This window comes from Sitodiplosis mosellana, unplaced genomic scaffold, assembly GCF_009176505.1.
Source record: "Sitodiplosis mosellana isolate CC-2019 unplaced genomic scaffold, AAFC_SMos_1.0 Smas_scaffold_6181, whole genome shotgun sequence".
Lineage (NCBI taxonomy): Eukaryota > Metazoa > Arthropoda > Insecta > Diptera > Cecidomyiidae > Sitodiplosis > Sitodiplosis mosellana.
In genome coordinates this window covers 481,836-503,419 of record NW_022601422.1, presented here as the reverse complement: position 1 = coordinate 503,419, position 21,584 = coordinate 481,836, and the positions used below count along the sequence as shown (strand labels likewise).

At 36.2% G+C, this 21,584-nt stretch overlaps 2 protein-coding genes across 9 annotated transcripts in view; both read left to right on the top strand.

The window, feature by feature from the left end:
* The first annotated feature begins 4,638 nt into the window (after positions 1-4,638).
* LOC129576176 (lipase 3-like) lies at positions 4,639-9,698 on the top strand. Its single transcript, XM_055460841.1, has 9 exons — positions 4,639-4,740; positions 4,824-5,022; positions 5,980-6,177; positions 7,091-7,257; positions 7,344-7,508; positions 7,662-7,705; positions 7,782-7,822; positions 8,106-8,248; positions 8,343-9,698. The coding sequence occupies exons 1-9, from the start codon at positions 4,681-4,683 to the stop codon at positions 8,487-8,489; spliced, it is 1,164 nt and encodes a 387-aa protein (XP_055316816.1). The 5' UTR covers positions 4,639-4,680; the 3' UTR covers positions 8,490-9,698.
* A 2,914-nt stretch (positions 9,699-12,612) lies between these two features.
* LOC129576218 (collagen alpha chain CG42342) overlaps positions 12,613-21,584 on the top strand; it is a 57,606-nt gene continuing 48,634 nt past the window's right edge. For 4 of the 8 annotated variants that reach the window (XM_055460925.1, XM_055460926.1, XM_055460924.1 and 1 more), the window contains exon 1: positions 12,615-14,855. In XM_055460925.1, the coding sequence (XP_055316900.1) occupies positions 14,270-14,855 (586 nt within the window). In that variant the 5' untranslated portion in view covers positions 12,615-14,269. Of the gene's footprint in view, positions 14,856-21,584 lie in introns of all 8 variants that reach the window. The other 4 variants (XM_055460927.1, XM_055460928.1, XM_055460923.1 and 1 more) reach the window with 2 other exon arrangements.

Below are 21,584 nucleotides of genomic sequence, written 5' to 3'. Positions count from 1 at the left end.
TTTTGTTTATTCATTTAAATCCAATTTAATGATACACTCACTATTCTGGGCTTCGGATGTTCAACAACCTCAATGGATTTACGCCATTTATTGAATTATAAATTTGCTGTGAATTAATTAATACCAACGTGTGTAGGTTTCCAATATAAACCTGTTTAATTGATGAACTTGTAAGCTCGATGCTAGCAGAAAATTGCATGTCGGAACGGCTACTCACTTTTTTTTACAAAGGGGTTTAATATGTCTTTGAATGAGTTTTCATTCTTATGTTGAGATAAATTGAATGGTTTCTTCAAAGATAAGGAAATGCTTTAGAAAATGGCTTTAATGAGTATCCCATCGTGAACTCCTTCATTTGAGCAAAACAGTAAGTGGAGGTTCAATTCGGTCGGTAAGTTTTGCAATAAGTCCGAAGTAACATTACGGCTCAAAAAATACAACATGCTTTTTTTATGTCAGAAAAAGAAGTTTTTTCATTTAATTTTATTTATTTATTTTTTATTTTTATTTTTTATTAAATACCTTTTTTTCATACTGATAAGACATCTCACTACTAGTCTTACCTTGGCTATAAAAAAAATGTTGGACAGAAAATGTACGGCTAAATTTCACTGTATACTCTTCGAAGTATTATTTCCTCAATGGAATCGTTTGCTTAAAATTGATGGCAATTTCGAAACGTGCCTCAAATGGCCGATCGATCAAAATAATCTATTTAGCTTGCCTTTGCAATGTCGTATATTGTGGTGATTTCCAATTCGTTTAAAATGGGTCACACCACTTGAGCCTTAAACGAAAATTGCGCTTATTTATGTATTGTATAATGTATGTTCCAAGCAACATCGATTTGAATTGTTACGTATCGTCTCTACGATGCCGCAAATTCTTTTTAAAGTGGACTTTTTGAATTTATTCACACATGAGCACACTGCGACCCCGAACTGCAAAGAGACGTGAATTGACTCAATGTGAAAAATTGAAAAAAAAAAAAAGAAAGAGAGAATGAGAAAAATGTCTTTTCCAAATTTTTGACTGACAAAACTAGGATTTCGTTCAAGTGAGTTTTTGCTGTATAATTTAGAGAGAACAATGTATATCACATCGTTGCAGATATGAATTCTAAAAACCAACGCATAAATCGTGGTCATTCAACCCAAACAACAAATAGAAGCATTAAAGTTTTGAAATAAAATTTTGATCACAAGTCGAAGCGATTGGTTTATAGTGTAACCCAATATGCTTGTATGAGTACCGCACAAATGCAAATGATTCACAGATCGGCATCGTACAGTTATGCGAGCATACATTTTGATGGATAGAACATTAAAATGTGATTAAAATGTATTCAAATATTGAAAAGTCGAAAGCACGATATGACTTCCAGAAATTCAGAGAATCATTTTAATTTGATTGATTCAATAATATAGTAACGATGGTAAGTAATGACCCTTTTCTGCTTTTAGTTTCCGTTCAACATGAGTGAGTGATATGGTGGTTCAGCATATTTTTCGTGTGACCGGATATATTATTTCCTCAAACATCTTCCATCTAGATGAACTAATTCAGCACATGAATGTGTGTTATTCATGCAATGAGAGAGAGGGAGAGAGAGTGTGAGTGCGCACATACACACAGATGAAAGAGAGCAAAAAGAGCGAGAAAGAGAAACAAAAGAGTTACCAGTAGAATCAGTTTTGTAAATGGTACACATAAAATCACAGTTGTTTCCATGTATGAAAAATCCGAACGAACCAAAAAAAGGAAAGTGTTCTAATATATGAATGGGAATAGCCATTGATATTTTTTGAATTTTTTTTCTAAACGTTTTCTCCATACATTTGTATTTTTTATTGATTGTATAATGTACCAGAACGCCTTAAAAGCATGGATATGCATACTGTATATTGTATAAAGTACCGCCGTTCACACAACCACGTATACATACGGCAGACAGTACACCTAATAGGCAAAGCATACAGTATGCAGATAGCTTTTAGAGAGCTCTGCACACATTTCTATCTGAAGCAATTACACAAGCCAACACGTGTTTTAACAAGAGCATAATAATAATTACATTGATTAGATTTTGAATTTCTCCATGAAATCGAAGTCAAAGGCTTTCAATTAAGCTCGACTTGTAATTATGCAATTGCAAATGAAGTCAAAGGATCTTTGAATCGGGTGATTTTAATTGAGCAATGCCTTTCTCAATCTCTATTGAATAATTTTAGCCACTTTACATCTATTACTTTATCCATCCGCTTTACCGGTTCGAACTTACTCATATAATTCTCTTGCTCTATCACTCATTTTGCTGGTCTTGCCCATTTCGTTTGCAAAGCGAGAAAGAGAGGGGGGGGAAAGAGAGAATCGACATAAGCCTCAGTAATTTGTTAAGTGAACTAATTACATCGGCGATATACAATGAAGCAGCTATGGCCACAAATAAAACAAAATTACATAGATCAGAAGTTCAAAAATGGCAATAGAGAGTGCCATTGGGTGACGGAGCTATTGTTCCGAATCGAATTCTATCTTATATTATATGAGATAGAGTGATACAGATTGGGTGGATGGTGTCCAAAAGAGACAATATTAATACAATAAATTGACGTTTCCGTGCCCTCTAGATACAGATCGGATCGCATCAGTGAATAGAGTTCGAGAGAGATATTGTGTATCAGTATTCATGTGCGTGCGGCAAAGACCTAAATCATGTATTTTATCTGCTATTAGAAGTGTATCAGAAGACTTTTGCGATAATCCGCTTTTCGCAACGAATGGAAAATGAAACTTGATGAAAAGTGAACGTTTTCACCTCTTCTGTGGCCCAAAGTGAACAAAGTACCAATGCGCTCGTCTTCAGTTTTACTCTACATAGCGATTGCAAATGGCTATGTATATTGAAGAATGTTACAGGTTGTGTGTGAACTTAACATTGTCAAGTGCTTATTACTCTAGATGTGTGTTTTTTTCGTGCTGTTGACAGTGCAGCGATGATGCACTTGGGCATCTCTGTGTACGTACAGACGAGCGAACAATAACAATAACAAAACCATATGAAAAAAAAATCATTAAGCACGGTCGTCGCTTGGACAGCTATGCTTTTATGTTTCCATGGCACATTCCATGCACCATATCTCGCATGTGATGTTTACTCTCACTCTCACTCTCACACTCTCTATATACCATGTGTGTTGTGTTGTTATAACTGGAAAATATAATGTTCTACTTCATTGCCAACCATAATTCATCCACGAATAAAAGAAGAGGCTATTTCGTGTCTTTTCCTAAGTCTTAGTGAGATTCGTATATTCTTCGTGTGTATGTGCGAGAGAGAGAGAGAGAGAGAGAGAAAGAGAGAGAGAGAGAGAGAGAGAGTCATAACCCAAGTGCTTTTATCATAAAAAGTTTTATGTTAAAAGTATAGGCCAAATATGATGCTCTGTTAAACAGCCACCATATCTGCTGTAATGCTCACTCTATGGAATATGTTTTCTTTTATCCCATGAAATCAAAATAAGAGGAAAAAATATGAATCCAGTGTCTCTTTCCCTTGCGAGAATCATCATCTTGTTACTTTGTAACGCGCATACAAAACTCAACAACTATGTGAAATACACATAATTCTGTGCCTGACGCGTGCAGAATCATATATTTTCACCTAAAAATGTTATGAAAACCCTCTTCTAACCACTTCTTATTGCCACTTTGAGCGCCTAAAATGCAAATAAAATACAGATTTTTTTTTTCTTCGCAGAAATGTGTGACACAGAGCGAGTTTACTCGGCTTAAGTGAGAGAAACAGAAAAGATGATACTAGAGAAAAGGGAGAGAAAGAGTCAAAGAGTAATTGAATATATATGAAACCATTTGTCAAAAAGTTCCAGTTTGATTTCGCTGCTGGGAGTGAGATTATATTTGTGAATTCCGTTGACGGTTTCCAGCTGAGTGTCATCTTGAAGTTTTCGCATATAATATATATTCCTTCTCGGGAGGATTTTATCTCATTTTATTGGCACTGATGCCCTGTAGTTGTGGAATAAACATCCGGTGAATCCGAATTTACGTTTTTCCTTTCGTTCTCATGACATGGCATCGATGGCGCGAGAACATGGCATTCGCAACGCCAACAAGTAACACACATTTTCTTAAGAATATTTTTATCATATAAAGTTTTCCGCTTTAATGTCACATGCTTTTATGTTGTTTCCGAATGAAAAAGTGCGAAATTGCCCATTAACTCAATGCTTATCTCCTAAGCACACGCTCTCACACCATTTTTCGTCAACAAATTTCAATTTATGATTCGGAATAGGCAATACGATCAGATCACGTTGCAAGCACGTAACATTCCAATTATAACTTTGATCTGTGAACTGCGTCGTCGCGTCAAATCTTTCTCATCAACATTGTATCGGTTAGCAAACACGTGAACTAGACACATTTCAACGTTCTTGAAGCTAACGCGCTGAGCTAAACCTGAAATCAACGATATTTCCAATTATAGACAATAACCATGTAATTTGCGTTTGATATTGAAAAAAATTCAGCTATTTAATTAGCATGGAAAAAAAAATGTATATCTCTCTATCGTGTGCGCCCGTCGATTTGTGAAATACACTTTCAGTTATCGAATCGATACGAAACGCAATAGATGCATCAACTACCGGCAAAACAATGATCGCTCTCATTTTTGTGATTTTTTTGCGTGTCGCTTTCACATCATCGGATCAAATGGTGAATATATCAATTAAAAGTTTGCTGCCTTTTAAACCGTTAAGCTCAAACTTTTATCCGTTTTATAATATCGTATAACAAAGTTGGAGAGAGCGCATAAGGCGGGCGCATCGATTGAGTGTCATTATGTAACGACTGAAGATGGATACATTTTACGGCTTTATCATATCCCACCCATGCCAAATGCAACCACCGGATCAAATGAAACCAAAACGATCTTCTTCATGCATGGCCTGCAATCGTCCTCATTGGATTATGTCATTTATCCCAATATTTCATTGGGTAAGTATTGTTCGTGAGTTTATCAAGTGATTTGAAAAATATAATTTTTATTGAAAAAAGGAGAAATTGTGAAATTAAGAAGAAACTGTTTAAGATGCAGATGGTTTTTTGAATAATTGTACATATACTGTATATCAACGAATCAATGACGGAAAAAAATTAGTTGTAAATAGTTGTGAACTCAACCAATCTGAATTAAATTTTACCACCTGTTTATCGCGTGAGTGGCATTCTACAGTTTTCAGCACATATTTTGCATTTAATCAACACGAGATTATATGCGGGTGTATACATATACAATTAATATATTCCACAGCTTCTTATACGAATCTAAATTGTATGAACAATTGCATTTTGTTTATCTTACACATATTATAATTCAAATGTATTTCAATATTTAGTTTGCTGTTCGTTATCACTATTTACAAAATGTCAATTGTGCAATGGAAATCCGTGATGCCGCGAGACATTGCAACGTCATGGAACTGTCAACTCATTAAAAAATATGCATGTATCTAAATTGAAAAATTCATGCGCTACTTAAAAAAGCTGAATGATCTTGAACGCTTGCAAGCGTTATTTATGCGTATTCTGAATTTAAACTTGAATTTTCTTGCATATTAAATATAATCTCCAATGTATAATACACAAGAATTCTCATCTCTTTGAACGCAACATTTGTTTCATATCAAATTGGCAAAGCGAATAAAATTAACTCATTCAATTGTGTCTATGATACAAATAATAGGTTTTGTTAGAGATATTATACGGCGTTGTGTTGGAACGTGTTTGGGTTTTAGCGCGTGAGCCCAATGCACATGAATTGGCCTTTGTTTGCAAGAAGCATCAACATCAAATGCTCAGTCAACATATTCTAGTGTTTAGCATCGTATCATTAAAATTGCAGTTCCTAGTTTGTTTCACTAAAAATCGATTATGCTTTTGTTTTATTTGCAGGATTTTATTTTTCGTCACTTGGTTTCTCAGTCTGGTTCGGAAACGCTCGAGGAAATACATTTTCACGGAATCACACCACACTCGATCCAGATAAAAGTCGATTTTGGTCGTTCAGTTTCCACGAAATAGCAATCTATGATTTGCCTGCACAAATTGATTTCATTCTAGCTCAAACCAATCGAACACAACTCATTTACGGTATATTCGCAAACAGGAACAAAAAGTCGCGTTTCTTGGTGTTAGTGATTCTTTTTCTTGATTCTGACCCAAAGTGCAATTTTGACAAGTAACAGATTCTTTTTCGGAAAAAAAAAATTTCGCCGCTGTCAAATTCGCACCAAAACAACCAAAAAATTTGTCGACGAAAAAATTGTTTCATAGAAGCAAAAAAAATTTGGGCCAGATTCAAGAAAAAGAATCACTAACACCAAGAAACGCAACTTTTTTTTTTCTCTATGTGCGGTTATTGTCTTATCACTATGTGTACAATGTACATTGGTGTGTAATCACTGTGTAGTGGAGCTGGTTATATTAAGCATTCCAGATAGATCCGGGCAAAAGCCAAGATTTTTTTTTCCAAGGATTCGAATTTTCCGGAAATTTTTCACGAATTCGTTAATAGTTTATATGCATACGTCTAAAAAATAAAAATGGTTGGAAAATTAGGAAAAATTTTGAAAATGAGGAAATCGCTATAGAAGGAAAATGGAAAATTGTGACAAAGTCCATTCGATCGGGCGGAAAATTTCATGAATGTGAAGACCCCAAGGATGAAATTTTCTGCCTAGAATCAGCCGTTTGCGAGGAAAAAACAAGAAACGCGAAAAAACCCGATTCTATTTGGAATGCTTAGGTTATATCCATTGCGTATCTTATAAGTGAACAAAGTTGTACTACATAAAAATAATTTCTAAACAAAAACAATCATCAACAACGACGAGTTGCAACCGACAGAGAGTGAGCTATATGCATTAGCATATACAGTTAATGAATCTGTGTCTGATGAAACTATAAAAACGCAAACATACGCTACGATAAACATTAAAAAAAAGTCTGTGCCTGTGAGAACAAGAACAATAACAACAACACCAATTTCGAATGTATTTTTCAGTTGGTCATTCGCAGGGCGGGAATATCATTTTTATTTTGCTTAGCGAACGACCGGAATACAATAAAAAAATTGCACTTGTACACGCCATGGCTGCAGCTGTGTTTATGGTAAAAAGCGATTCCAATGCGCTGCTAAATCCACTGTTGGATAATTTAGACGATTTAAAGGTTTGGTTTTTCAAGAAAAATGCAATTAAATCTCCCATTAAAAGCCAGCATACAGTGTAGTAAGATATTTCTTCTCTATTTGACAGATTTTCGTGGAACAAATTCAATTTTACGAATTCAATAGCTTTCGAAGAAATTCGAAATTTCTCCAGCCTCTGGGTGAATTATGCACCGATCCATTCGTTACCAAGCTTTGTGAATGCATACTAAGTCATCTGTTCGGTTCATTTGCACCGGGCAGCTATTATAAAGTAAATAGCAAACAACCAAACGATTTAAATTTTAGAATGAGAATTTAAAAAAAATGAATTCAAATCGAAGCAATTACACGAAATCAATTAATTGAACGAAAAGTACAACATGAACGAAGTTACATTAATAAGTATCGTTTAATTTTAAACTAGGAATTGTTACGAGAATATTCATCTATAAATCCGAGCGGTAGCAGGTAAATTATGGGCATGTTAATTCCTTAACCATTCTACCACATATTAATTTGACGAAGAATTCATTTTCATTTTCAGCTATATGCAATACGTACATTTTGGCCAACTTTTTGTATCAGGTGAATATTTTGAGAGTGAAATTTTTAAGAAAAAGAAAAATTAGAAGAAAAAAAATACAAAAGAGATACCGAGAGAAATGAGACCGAAAAACAGAGAGTAAATCCCTTCCATAAATCATTGTGCTCTTGAGAAAAATCGACATTTTTTCTACATTTTCATTCCGATTTGAATAATTTACGCTCCAACCGGTGTCATCTAAAATTACTTAATTCTCAGAAATTTTGGAAATTTGAACCAATTCTTTTTATTTCGTTTTTTTGTGGTCTCTTTTGTTGTTGATAGGACGCTTCCAGAAATTCGACCATGGACCTAATAAAAATATGAAGCTGTACAATAGTACAAAACCGCCAGAGTATAACTTATCAAATGTCCAAACCAAAGTGCACGTTATGTTTGGTACAAATGATAATTTGGTTGTTCCAGAGGTAGGTTTTTCCAAACGTTTTTAGTGTGTTTGAATAATTCACTCTTTCATCTCCATAGTAATATTTGTTTTTGGTTTTCATTGAATTCTTCCAGAGTATACCAAAATTATTAAGCAAAATAAACAAGAATGTGGTTGCGGTGGACGAAGTGACTGATTTCAACCATTTAGATTTTGTTATGGGTCGTCTTGTACATAAAATTCAAGCGATCATTCTACGGGTCATAAATGCACATACGTAAACCATATGGAAAATGTAAACCAAATAGAAAGAAATTTTCAACCAACAAAAAAAGCAATATCGTTGCGGATGTGTGTGAATAAAAAGAGTTTATTTTCGAAAAAAAAATTCGGAAATATTAGTTTCCGAATATTTCTTTTTCTATCTCTTGAATCAGTCCATAAAAATCAGCCACACACATCAGCTGTTTTATTACATTTTCAGCATTGTGTCGAATGAACAAGTGAACAAGTATGTGTGTGTGTCTTTAAACATTGTTGAGTCAACAGCACACTCAATTCAACAACAGAAACAAAACTCAAACAAAAACATTGCTACATGGTAATCGCAATAACCATTCTGCCACATATTAATTTGACGAATCATAAATTTTGATGGTGCTTGTTGAACTTTGTTTTAGAGAATGTTTCAAGTGTTTTGTTTAACCAGTGTGTGGATACATTGTCATCAGTAGCGTAGGAAAAGTGTGTTTGAAATTTTCGATATATTTTTTTATCTTTCAGTTATTCTTTTTGTGGTTTTTGCTAATATTTTTTGGGGGGGGAGAAAATTTCATTTGGGAACGGACTGGTTTTAACCCCAAATTCCGCTAGTTATGCCACTGATTGCCACTCAATGTGTATATACACATATGTAACCAGCAGAGGGAAGTGTTTTATTTGTTGCGTTTAGTTGATGAATACTCTTTCGAACGAAAGAGAAAGAGAGGATGAAGAAAAAACGATGATCAAGTCTTCCGAAAAACGATGGATTGCATGAATGTTGTGCATGAGTTTTTTTTTTTCATTTTTCGGGAGCACTTAACATTTGTTCAGAGCAAAACGAGAACTGACCTAAAAATTTTCACTTTATTGCCATATTGTAGCTTTTAAATAGAAATGAAGGGCGGACGGACGCTTTTTCGATTGCGAAACTTGTCCCGTTTTGCCGCTGCAATTCAGCAGAAAAATCGGGACTCATTTGGTAGTAGGAAAAAATCACATAAATCGAGTAGAACATAGTTTCAAAAGGGCTGATTTAGCTGGGATTTCTGAGTTCTATTGAAATTGACAATTAATTTCAATGTGACACTTTGTTTAGCCGTCAATAAAGCAGAATCATAAGAATTGTGTGTAAGATTCGATTAAAAAAATTCCGAATTTGACATTCAGAAGCCATTATTATTAAAATGTGTGTTTGAATGGAAGAAGGAATTTTTTTTCGAAGAAAAAGGTGGTACACGATGCTGATCATGATGATCAATGAATTGTGATTATTTCTTCGTTGTGTTCACTTCAGTCGTTGAATAATTTCGAAGGATTAATGTATGCGTTATAATATTCTACAACAACAAAATGAAAGAAATTAAAAGGATTTACAGGCAGTCGGCAGTTATAGTATTTGGTTGACGTGACTGCTTGACGGTCTCATGGTGGAGCTCTTGCTGTGACTTGAAATTTATATATGTTAGAATATTGTAATCAAATTGAAATCAGTAATTTCCAATTGGGAGCATTTACGCTAATAAAATAAGTTAAAACGTTTTAAGTACTCATTTGATTTTTTTTTTCTGTTCTCCCTCCACTGTACACAACATTATATATATATATGATAACATACATATTTGAGAGAGTTAGTAATTTCTCGAAACAAGTTGAACTGAATTAGGATGTGTAAATTAAATAATAGGTTTCCATGTTCTCGAAAATGAATGCGATGAATATGTTCGTAAAATTCGTTTCGTTTAAAAGTGAGTATTGAAAATGGGAAAGTGGATAAGATAGTGCAGCATGATAATGGTTAAAAGTGTATTGAATTGAACAATTCTTTGAAATGTTTCGAAAATTTGAAAATGGTGCGAGGGACAGAGAGACAGAGCGCTCAATATGTAGTTCCTTTTATTCAATTGAGAAACATCTAAATTGATCATCGGCAACTCTGGACAAATCGTATATATGTATGGCATATACGGTATTATCGCCTCTCGAGCTGAACTAAACTGAACTAAGCAATTTTATTCATTCATTCACAAAACTGAAACTTGAGCATTTTCTAATGCTACAGTCGTTGCATTTCTTTTCTTTCTTTCTCCTTGTCTTTTCTTTTCTGGTACAATGTCGATGAATTGCCTGTAGTTCAAGCATTGGATTGAAAGTTGAGCACACAAAACGATGCTGAAGAAAGATTCAATAAACAAGTTCGTTTGTATATGGTTCATTCTGTCTCTCTTTCTCCTAACATTTTCGAATGCATCAGTTTCCAAAACATTTCAAAGAATGGTTTTCCCTCTCTTTCTTTCTCTCTCTCTCTCTCTCTCTCTCTCTCTCTCTCTCTCTCTCTCTCTCTCTGTTGCTCAAATTATTCTTTTGTCGCCTGTGTATTGTGTTTTTGTCTTTGGCTTTTGAACAAATCTTTGGGCGTTCGCCCGTTCAGGAATGGACGTGTGGTTGTGTGAGCTTACTCCGACATTGCTTATGTTTCCGAGGGAATAAAGCAGGCAGAGAGACATAAAAGAACAATAAAAATGTCATTTTGTGTGAATGTTACATAAAAACAAGCGTAAACAAGCCAAGTATTCGAGGGATCTCTATTCGAAAATCTATAGGCAATAATACACTTATTAAAAGAGCAATATGTTTTGAAACTTTGTTGCCACATAGATATTGGATGGCATGTTGGTTGTTGATGCGATTTTTTTTTATTTTCCTCCTATTTAGTTTTTTTCCTCGTCTGTTTTCCGTTCGGCTGCTGCTGATTATTAACAGAGACAGTTTGAGTGAGTGCGAGTGATGAATGTTCTATATGCTGTTTTTGGGATGCTCTGTGATGTGCATAAGATGGGAATCTTTCACATTTTGAATAATTTAGTAGGTCTCATGAATGTACTGCATTGAAAAAAGTGCAGTTGATTTGGTCGCACGCTGGATGACTGGCGGGCTGACTGGCTGGCTGCTTTACAGCATTACATTCGGCAGCTGAGATGATCCGCTCTGCGATTAGAGCAAAACGAGCAGTCAATTGAGTGAGCGTAATAGAGATTGAACCAGAGATAGATTCAATGAGAATGCATTCGACAAATATCAAAGGAATATTATGCGAAAGAACAAAAAAAAAAAAAAAAAAACAAATATAAACACGCTCGCATAAAATCGGAACGCAGCGAATAATGTGAATGTAACACGCACAATCTTATTTTATTGTTCGCGAAGACGAACGTGCATGAGATGTGTGTACGGATTGCGGTGTGTATCACAACACACAATCCATCCTATTGATACACATAATGCGTTTAGCTCCCAAAAACGATGTGCTGCGATAGTATTGTCAATACGTCCATTCACGCGCGCACACACACCACCACAAACACACATACATGCAATGGTAATTGAACCATTCACCAATATATGAATTTACACTGCACGAGCAGCACACCGATTTGGATCCGTCCACGCTACCAGAGTTTATAGTATTTGGATATAAATTCGTTCCTTCTGGTTTCTGTCTCCGACCGAATGAATGCACAACGTATGAGAGACGAACGAATAAACGAAAGAGAAAAACAAAAATTCATCAACAACCAACAGCAACAAACGTAGAAACGCGTGAGAGAGCCGAACGCCCGTATTGTGCGGCACAGCGTTCAACTCGAAAGTACTTTCATTATTATACCCACTTTATATCATATCTTTTCATGGCAGTTTCTCTCCGCTCCTCCACTCTTTAATGCATGCTGTTGTATGTGGTGTATATACATTGTGACGATACATATACGGTGTATGTTTTGTGTGTCTCTCCTGTTTGCATCGTCATTGTTGCATCTCATTCCCTCCCGCTGCGCCCTTTGGCCCGTTTACGCTCACGCTCACGCTGATTCGGTGTACTGTTGATGTTGTTGCTGCTGCTTGTGCTTGTGCTTCTGCTGCTGCTGCTGCTGATGCCTTCTCCTTCCCGACTATTATGAGTGAGTTCTCGAAGAGTGCGCCTCGCACCGATAACACTCCGCGCGCTCGCTCGCTTGCTTGCTTGCTTGCTTGCTCGCTCGCTTCGCTACACACATATTTTGAAAAACGGATACTGTAAATGACAATACTAGCACGTTAATATTAGGAGAGAAGAATGTGCATAGAATGTTTTCAGACTGGATTCAGTCGAGTTCCGTTCGTCAAACGCAGTGGATATACGGCGATATTCGTTCAGTGTGCATTCTGGTGTTTCTCTTTCGGGATAGAGTATCTCACGAACAAACAAAAACAAGCAACAACATAACACAAAAAAGAAACAGAAGAAGAGGAATTGTGTGGGAATGGATTAAATGAAGTAGATCGGACATTTCGGAAATTTCGACTATTTAACCATCGGAGGGGCAAAAGCAACATAAATAAATACGACAAAGAGAGAATAAAAATTATTCGTTCTTTTTTTCGGCAATTTTATGCTGCTGAACTTTTGCAAACCGTGCGACAATGATGTGTACGTGTGCAATAATATTTTGCTAGCCATTTAACATTTTTTGTTGTCTCCGTACTGTGTGTACCCGTACTTGAGTTGAGAGAGTTAAATTGAGCTACAAAACAGCAGCAGCAGCAGCAGCAAGCAACGGCTGACGACGTGAGCGAGAAAAAATAAAATAAAAATAAAATAACAACAACCGAAAATTGTGAAAATACTCGGTTTATATCCACCTCTCTTTGTATATGTTCCTCCCATAAACAATTGGCTTGACACAGGGATTTTGGGAAAACAAAAACACAACGCATCATCTTGACAATTTTCGTTTCGTCTAAACAATAAGTTTCTTAGATACGGCGAAGGAGCACGGAAAAACGCCTGTGTTTTGTTTTAGAATTTTATTGCCATTTGCTCGGAATATGCACACACAAACACCAGATTGTACACTTGCATGTGGTGCCAGTAATACGAAATACCCATGTCAGTGGATGTGAATGGAATAATAAAAGAAACATGAACGATTCGTATTAAAAATCAAATGAAATAAGCCAAACGCATGAACTGGATAGAACAACAGAGAAAAGTTGCGTAAAATAGCGCAAAATAAAAACAACGACGAAATCGGTGTGTATGTGTTTTATTTGATTTTTTTCGGTTTGTGAAATTTCGGGTAGCAAGTGAGAAGAGGCTCGAGCCCAAAAAAGGATATCTACGCCACCGTGCCACCGTGATAAAAAAAAAGAAGAGTGAGAGTTGTGTGGAGCAGTAACGGCAAGAATAAAGATCAATCGCGAAACAAAAGTAAACGAAAAGTGCTTTTAATAATGTGAAAGAATGTGACATCATGACAATCTTATCTGTTTGCAACGGATGTCATGATGTTTGCTTACCGGAAAAAGTTTAAATATCCAATTAATTATATTGAAGCATTAACGCAGCAACAGTCGGCACAATAGAAAAAGGGGAAATCTGTCTCTCACTCTCTTTCTCTTTCCCTCACTCTCTTTCGTTCTCAACTTGTTCGAAATTTTTCTAGCGAAAACCATCGAAACGACAGAAGCACAGTGTGTGTTTGTAAAACAAAGTAGTCTTTGTATAACATTGCAATTGTTTTAAGTACAAACTGAAAGAAAAGCATTCGATAAAGTGAGTGTATGAGTGTATTTTCAAGCGTAACAATTAAAAGTGCAAAAATTGAATAGTTGGCCGAAACCGAAAAAAAAACGTTTATTCAAACATTGAAACGATACACATTTGGATTGTGCAATTGAGAGTAGTTAATTTGAAAGAAGCTGAAGCTACAGAGCAAAAAAGAAAAGAAAGAAAAAGCAGTTTGAAACAAACGAAATTGAAATGGGGAAGCTATTGAATCCTCCAGAGAAATCTGGAGGCTCTCCGCTGCTGGATCAAAAAACACCAACAAATTATGAACGTAGTTCAATAACCAACAATAGTGGAAATATTCTCGTTTATATAATATTAATGTTTTCGTTGAGTTTTTCTGCATATACATTTCTACGACAAACACATTTTGAAAATAGATATAGTCATTTAGACAAACGAATATCGATAGTTGAAGATAAGCTTCGGCTATTCCCGTTGGCATTTTTAAATTCATTGGCCAGAACATCGGTATTACCATCGATATCGTCATCGAAATCCTCATCGTTAGCAGTGACCGTCACACCAAATGCATCAACAATGGATTCAACAGTGCCCGAAATCGATTTAATTACAGATACATCCGATACGAACACCGATAACGATGATGATGATGGTGCCATCGACAACGATGAGCAATTTGCCCATATTTTACAAAAGCTATCCTTACAAGTATCGGGCATTCAGCGTTTACGCCGCGACGTTTCTCACTTGAAAGCATCTAGGCGTGGTGAACGACAAGCATCTGTTCATCCAACGGATTGTACGTGTCCAGCAGGTAATAACAATAGCCGGAGCGCGTTCGCTCTATGCACACAAAAATACAACAACAATAAACTGAATGGTAACACACAAAAAACACCCAATAGCACGTAGGAATTGTGAACGAATGAATATCTGAAAATAAACACACAATTCAATCAAAAGCAGCTCAAACAGAATAAATCATAGAAATTGTGTGGATGCGATGAATGTGTATTTGTGTGCTGTTTGTAGTTTTTATTTATTTATCTTGTGTGTGCGCACTTTTTTTTCTGTCATCATTGTTGTGTGTGGATGCCGTATCCATTTTGCCGTTCACTGCATATATTCTCTCTCTCCATCTCTCTCTATCGGTCACGATGCAATCGGAATAGATTATTTGAAAATACCGAGAGATGCGAGGAGACGAGATGTTTCCAAAAAAGCGAGGTGTTAATTAACATTTTGTGGTTAATCGGAACAAAGTAAGGGCAATAATTTTGTAAATAGATCCCAATATTTAGACACACCATCGTTGTTCCGGTGATTAAAATTGATTTCGCTCCAAAAACATTGAAACAAACAAATAGCATTTTCTGCGTTGATTGATCTCGCTCCCTCTCTCTCACACACGCATACACACCCAACAAACCCTCCCCGTTTGATTTTTTATTGTTTACAATTACGCGCGCGGATTCGGTCGTGTTTCATTACACCGCTGTGTGGCATCAATGGTTGTTGGCTGCTCGGTTGAATCTAATCAAGCGCGCGCGCGAGCCAGTTCGTATGCAAAATACATGCATCAAATGGTGCACTACGTGCCACATAATCCTTAGAAGTGATAGCGCACTATTCAATTGAGCTCGATGAGAAGCACAATGCACAATGCATATAGGTGTGTTGCATTTTGGTTTTGGATACAATTGCAACAGCAGCCGTAAGTCTGTTGACCTACGGTGTTACGGCGTTACGGCGTTACGGCCTTTCCTACATGCTTTATTATCGCCTTTATGTATTCAATATATTGTGAATGTATATTGTCTTGTTGTCTTGTTCACTCTCTTTTGCTGGCTCTTTTTCTTCAACATGTTATGTGTGCACTGGTCGCTTGCTCGTTCCTTTTTCCCCGTTTTCAATAATATTGCTGGCATTTTGGCCACCCACATTACAACGCAAGACACTTAAGTGAATCGCTTATAAGATTTGGATGTAAGTCAGATACACACGACCTCCAAAATGACTTCATTTAAACTCGAATATCCAAGATAAAAATAGCGTTTTGAAACAGACAATTCTTGCACGCATTTCTTCTCTGTGTAAATATCACATCGTTTTCTATATACTGATTTGTGTTTTTTTTTTGTTTCTGTTTCGTTCATTCGTTGTTGTCTTACATAAAGGAAAAAGGCTACTTCATCACTCCTTCTCTCCGACTGCACCGCATATATCTATCTGTGATATTGCTGTGCAAGGAAAAGAGCAAGAAAGATGCGACAAAAGTATCTTAACCAAACACCCATAAATAAATGTATAGCCAGTGCAAGCGACACGAGATGGAGCAAGCCAAAATTGTAAGCGTGTTACTGTGTCTCTCACGTTTCGCCGTTCTTCCGTTCTCTTTCTCATCTCTCTCCCTCCTCTATCTGTCTTTCTCTCTCTCTCTCTCTCTCTCTCTCTCTCTCTCTCTCAGCAACATATAGTCTCGGTCACCTTTTTTCTCTCTCTCTGTCTCCTTGTCTCGTTGTTATTCGAGCAACAATCGATGCTGCGCCACTCACAATTTTAAAATTGTGTATATATTCCACAAGCAACAGAACATTACGAAAATATGTTCTGGTTCGCTGGTTTTATTTGTTTGTTTTTGCTTCCAATGCGTACGCTAAATATACACGCTTCCTAGGGGATAGACACCCACAAACAAATCGAAGTTATCTTCGAAACTTCAAGTTAAATTCAACTTGAGCTCAACGCACTAGACTCGCGTCTGTTTGTTCCGAAGAGTCGTACACATGCGTATATACGTTGCGATTGTCCGTACCGCTCCACTTGACCGTCAATGTAGCAACGCATGTGTACGACTCTTTGGTACGCACAGACGCGAGTGTGATGCATTGCGCCCAAGTTAAATTTAACTTGAAGTTTCAAAGATAACTTCGATTTGTTTGTGGGCACTAGCTCTGGAATGTTGTGAAACGCGCACCGATTCACACCTTTCGACATACCACATCCTTATTCATCTTAAACTCTCTCGATTTTTCGTTCATTCGCTCTCCATTTCCAAGAAGATGCACCTCACTCGTAACATCGCTGTAATTCTCATTGAAGTCTTCGTTGTTGTTTTCTCGGCCAACACATGTCACATGTACACACTCTATTGACATTCTATGCTTATAAATAGGATCTGTGACTTCGATACAGAGATTAGGCGCTTTTCGACTGCTGCGAACAATGCGTGAATGTAAAACGCTTCGTTTACACTTTTGTTCGAGAAATAAAAGGAATTGTTGTACTTTTATCAATGTTGCAAGCGCTTGCGCTAGCACGAGAAAACAAAATTGATTACTTTACAAACATTCGAAACAAAGAAAAACGAACGATTAAGAAGTTTGTGGAAAAAGAAACATTCTCAACAACAAATTCAAAAGTAAATTCCATGAAACCGAACGAAAAATGAATTTAAATTTAAATGCAGATGAAAAATATTCGAAATACAATTTCAACTGAAATCCCATCGGATTAAACATTAACATATTCCGTTCGACGAAAATCCATTGTGTTTTTTTTTTCACAAAAAGTTTCGAGTTTCTATAATTATGCACAATAGAGAGACAATTTAAGCTCGGGATGGAAAAATTTGCATAGTTGTCGCCAGACGCGAGCAACCCCTGGCCAATCCCAAATTTACATAGAAAAAAATGAAAAGGCAGTTGCATACTGTTATGGACCACATCGAGATCGAGCGTGTGTACGAATTATGAATTGAGAGAAGAGTATGCAGGAGAAATGACGTAAGCATTATCTTTCTGTTACTTCTATATGATTGCATCGCATCATGTGCAATAAAGTTATAAGTGAAATTTCTACGGGAATGCCAAGAGAAGTTTGCAATTCATAATATTACAAAGGATAAAACGCACTCTTACAAACAGTTTTTTGGCCACATTTTTTGTGGGCGCTTACCAAGCAAATGGAATGGGACAAAATATGATGGAAACATATGCGAGGAGAATGGGGGTGAGAGAGAGAGAGATAGAGAGCAAGGTAGAAACGAACAGAAAAAGAGCGAAATTATGTATGTATTGCAGATCTAGAACTCGAATCTCTGTGAGACGACCATCACAGCAAAGGGCTCGCGGCGAACGGTCTTGTTTGATAAATTATGCATGTGTATTTAGAATATTTTGAATGTTTGACTAATTTGTGACCAGCAGATATGATAATATTTGCAAACGGTTCGTGACGTGTTCTATGCTTCTGCCGCTGCTGTCGCCGCTATCACTACCTTTAATGTCCGTATTCTATGTCTGTTTTGCCAATGGAGAGAAGATAAACGCAGAAATTTCTCGTGTGCAGAGAATAAATGACAGACATAGACTTTTCAGCAAATAATTTACCTAGTAATTCTTATTTATGTATTTAGTCGTATTTTGTGTAAACTATTTGGATAGCAACCAAACGCATAATTATGCACAATTATCTTTGGTCTATTTCACATGAAATACATTTAGCAGGTTTTGGGTTGTAAGTTTTCAATTTGACACACAATTATGAAACATCCTGTATATGTATGTAACTATGGGTGAGATTGAGAATGGTAGAAGTTTCACAAACTGTGTATTGGAATAAGTAGAATATGTTTTCAAGAGGTCAGAAAATTTTGAAATAATTCATTGATTTCAACATATATAGGTTAAATGTCTTTTGCAAAGTTGTACAGGTTGACAAGACCAACAGTTTTTGCGGAGACGAAAATTCGATATTTCTTGTCATTGAATTAGAAAATGCTATAAACAAAGAGTGAAGCATACTCTTCTTCATCAAAACATAAGTCGATGAAAACATACACTACACTCAATCTCAAACATAGATATACCAGCAAAGCTAAGCGATTTGAAACCGCTTGCTTGAATATATTCAATGCTATTATATAGCGAATCAGGCATGCAGACAGATACAAATCCACATTGCTTTCACTATCCTTCTTTTCAGATGGAAATATCTATCGTCTTGTCGGAAATTTTAAAATGTTTATACCATTTTTCACGCAAAAATGCCATTTCATCTTCTATTTTACCTCATTTCTTACTCCCTTTTTCGCACTCTCACTCTCTCTCTCTCTCTTTCTCTCTCTCTCTATCTCTCGGTTAAGAGATCGACTGAGACCTTTGTCACGTTTACAGTATTTGTGATTTCGAGGCATTAGTGATTTAAATCTCGGAGCAACCATTGTGACATGAAATAACAGGCGCTTCACGCTCTTTTCTACCCAAAAACATACAAATACACAAAAATATACCAAAAAAAAGTCTCGCATCCATATTCTTCTCGAAACCTCATAGACACTGATTTTTTCTTCCTCCGTTAACAACATAAATAAAAATGGCTTTGAATAATAACTCGAACTTTGTTGTCACATTTATATGTTTGTCCTCGACTCAATCTCTTTTTTTGAAACATTGTTCATTCTTTTCTCCAACTGGTGACACTCGTTTGTTGTTTCTGTTACATTTCGTTTTGAAATAAGTTTTATTGCTGTATTTTTTTTCAATTCCTTTTTTGCTTTCCCCTTCCCAAATGGAGAAAAACATAAAGTGCTTGGAAAATGGTGCGGAATAATTGAGTGTTTTAAGATGTTTGGCGAAGATCCCGTGATTCCAACTAATTTTCATATTATTATATAATTATCACAACATTGCTCTTATGAATGTTGCAATGATGAAGGAGCTTTTAACAATAGAATGCTACTGGTTTTGTTCTTCTATCAAAATCTATCATCGCACTGAATGAGCGAAAGAGATGGCTATAATAGGATTATTTTGAATGGAAACTTTCTTCATTTCCAGTTTGAAATGGTGTGTTTATGTTTCTTCTCTATAATGAAAAAAGTGTGTTGGCCTTTTTTCTGTTATTTTTGGAGGCTCCGTTTCGTGAATTCTATTTCAATAAATTAACTTGCCAACCGAATGTTCGCCTGTTTATTTATTTGTGTGTGTGTGTGTGTGTATCTTTTTTTATTATTCTACTTCTGTCGTGTGATTCTTGCCGTTCTACATTTGCATCGTAGATTGATTTCTTTTTTGTTCGTCATCATCTGCTTTTTCATATTAACTCAAACACAACCGAATACAATTAATTTGATTGTGAATGTTCAGGCTCAAAGCAAAAACGATCCGAATTTTAATGCAAATTCAAAGGGAATAACAACCAACGAGGAAACCTTTGTACATTGTCAAATAGGATCTTTTGTGTAAATATTGAATCAAGTTCTTTATATGTCGCTCTCAGACAAGAGAAAAGCAAGAGAAAGATGCGCGAGCGTGAGCGACACTAACAACAACGACAATGAATGGAAAAGAGCGAGCGAGCTGAAACGGAGATTGCTATTTTTAAGTTAAGTAAACAATGAGAAAATTAAATTGTAGGAAAGTTGATTCGTTTCCTCACATAACCTCAACAGACACACAAACACACTTGAACCTAGATGAATTGTCTGTTTGTTTTTTGCCGTTGCATCGCTCTCGCGCTTTCGGTCTCTCTTTCTCCCTCTCTCGCTCACTCTCTTTCTCTCTGTGAGAAATAATGAAAAATTTGCAACGAAACGCACCTGGTGCTAAATGAACAAAATGCAATTATTATTTTGCAAGGCTTATCCAAAATGGAGCCATGGTGAGTAGAGATGGTTAGAGAGAAAGAGACTGAATAGTAAAACACAATGTGCCGCACAATTGGAATTGTCTTGGCCCAAGTTTAAGGCCATATGACACATGTGTAATTAGCCTCTTAAATCCTCTCACTCCCAACTCTTCTCCATCTCTTTTGCTTGCGCTTCCTTGCTTCTCGCGCAAGGGAGAAAAATAACACAACAACAACAACAACAACAACAATGTATTACATTGCAGGCCGATTGCGTTTTCATAAACTTTAGTCATTTAACATTTATGAGGCATTTGCCGCAGGCTGTAAAACGACATATATATAATTTGCTGGCTCTCCTCCGGCAGCCTTAAGTCATTTTCCACAAAATTGTCTCTGTTTTTTTAGTCTGCGGGTGTAAATGACACAAAACCGGTGTTTTATTCACAATTGACTGCATCGTGAACTTTGCCAATTCAATTTACACACAGTTTCATCTTTCTGTGTGTCTCTGCCTGTTATATTCTCTCTGTGTGTGTCTTGCTGCGTCTTTCTCTTCAGAGTCTTAAGAGAGATGTTGAACGCCCAAAATGGTGCAATTAACTTTCTTGCTTGCGTGCATGCATGCATGTTCATTGAACATTTTGTCATTTCGATTGCGGTAATAAGACAATGGATATATGTTGAACGCTGCTTTGCCACATGCACTTAATCACTGCTTGATCGCATTTCTCTATACACTCGCGTGGAACGCACACTTTATCAATTTGCCATGGAAAATGGACATCAATCAGTGAAGAAATGTTGAACTTTCTTCTTGAATACACACCATGAGTTTTATTTATTCATTACCGATATTTATACGAATTGAATGTTTGAATATCGTTTTTCTGGCTCATGAATGCAAGTCGTT

Bases quoted from the DNA above. Each gene is read 5' to 3' on its own strand.
- LOC129576176 (XM_055460841.1), top strand. From the start codon at position 4,681: ATGATCGCTCTCATTTTTGTGATTTTTTTGCGTGTCGCTTTCACATCA. The intron at 7,258-7,343 runs GTTTGGTTTTTC...TCTATTTGACAG, and splicing joins ATAATTTAGACGATTTAAAG to ATTTTCGTGGAACAAATTCA. The intron at 7,706-7,781 runs GTAAATTATGGG...TTTCATTTTCAG, and splicing joins ATAAATCCGAGCGGTAGCAG to CTATATGCAATACGTACATT.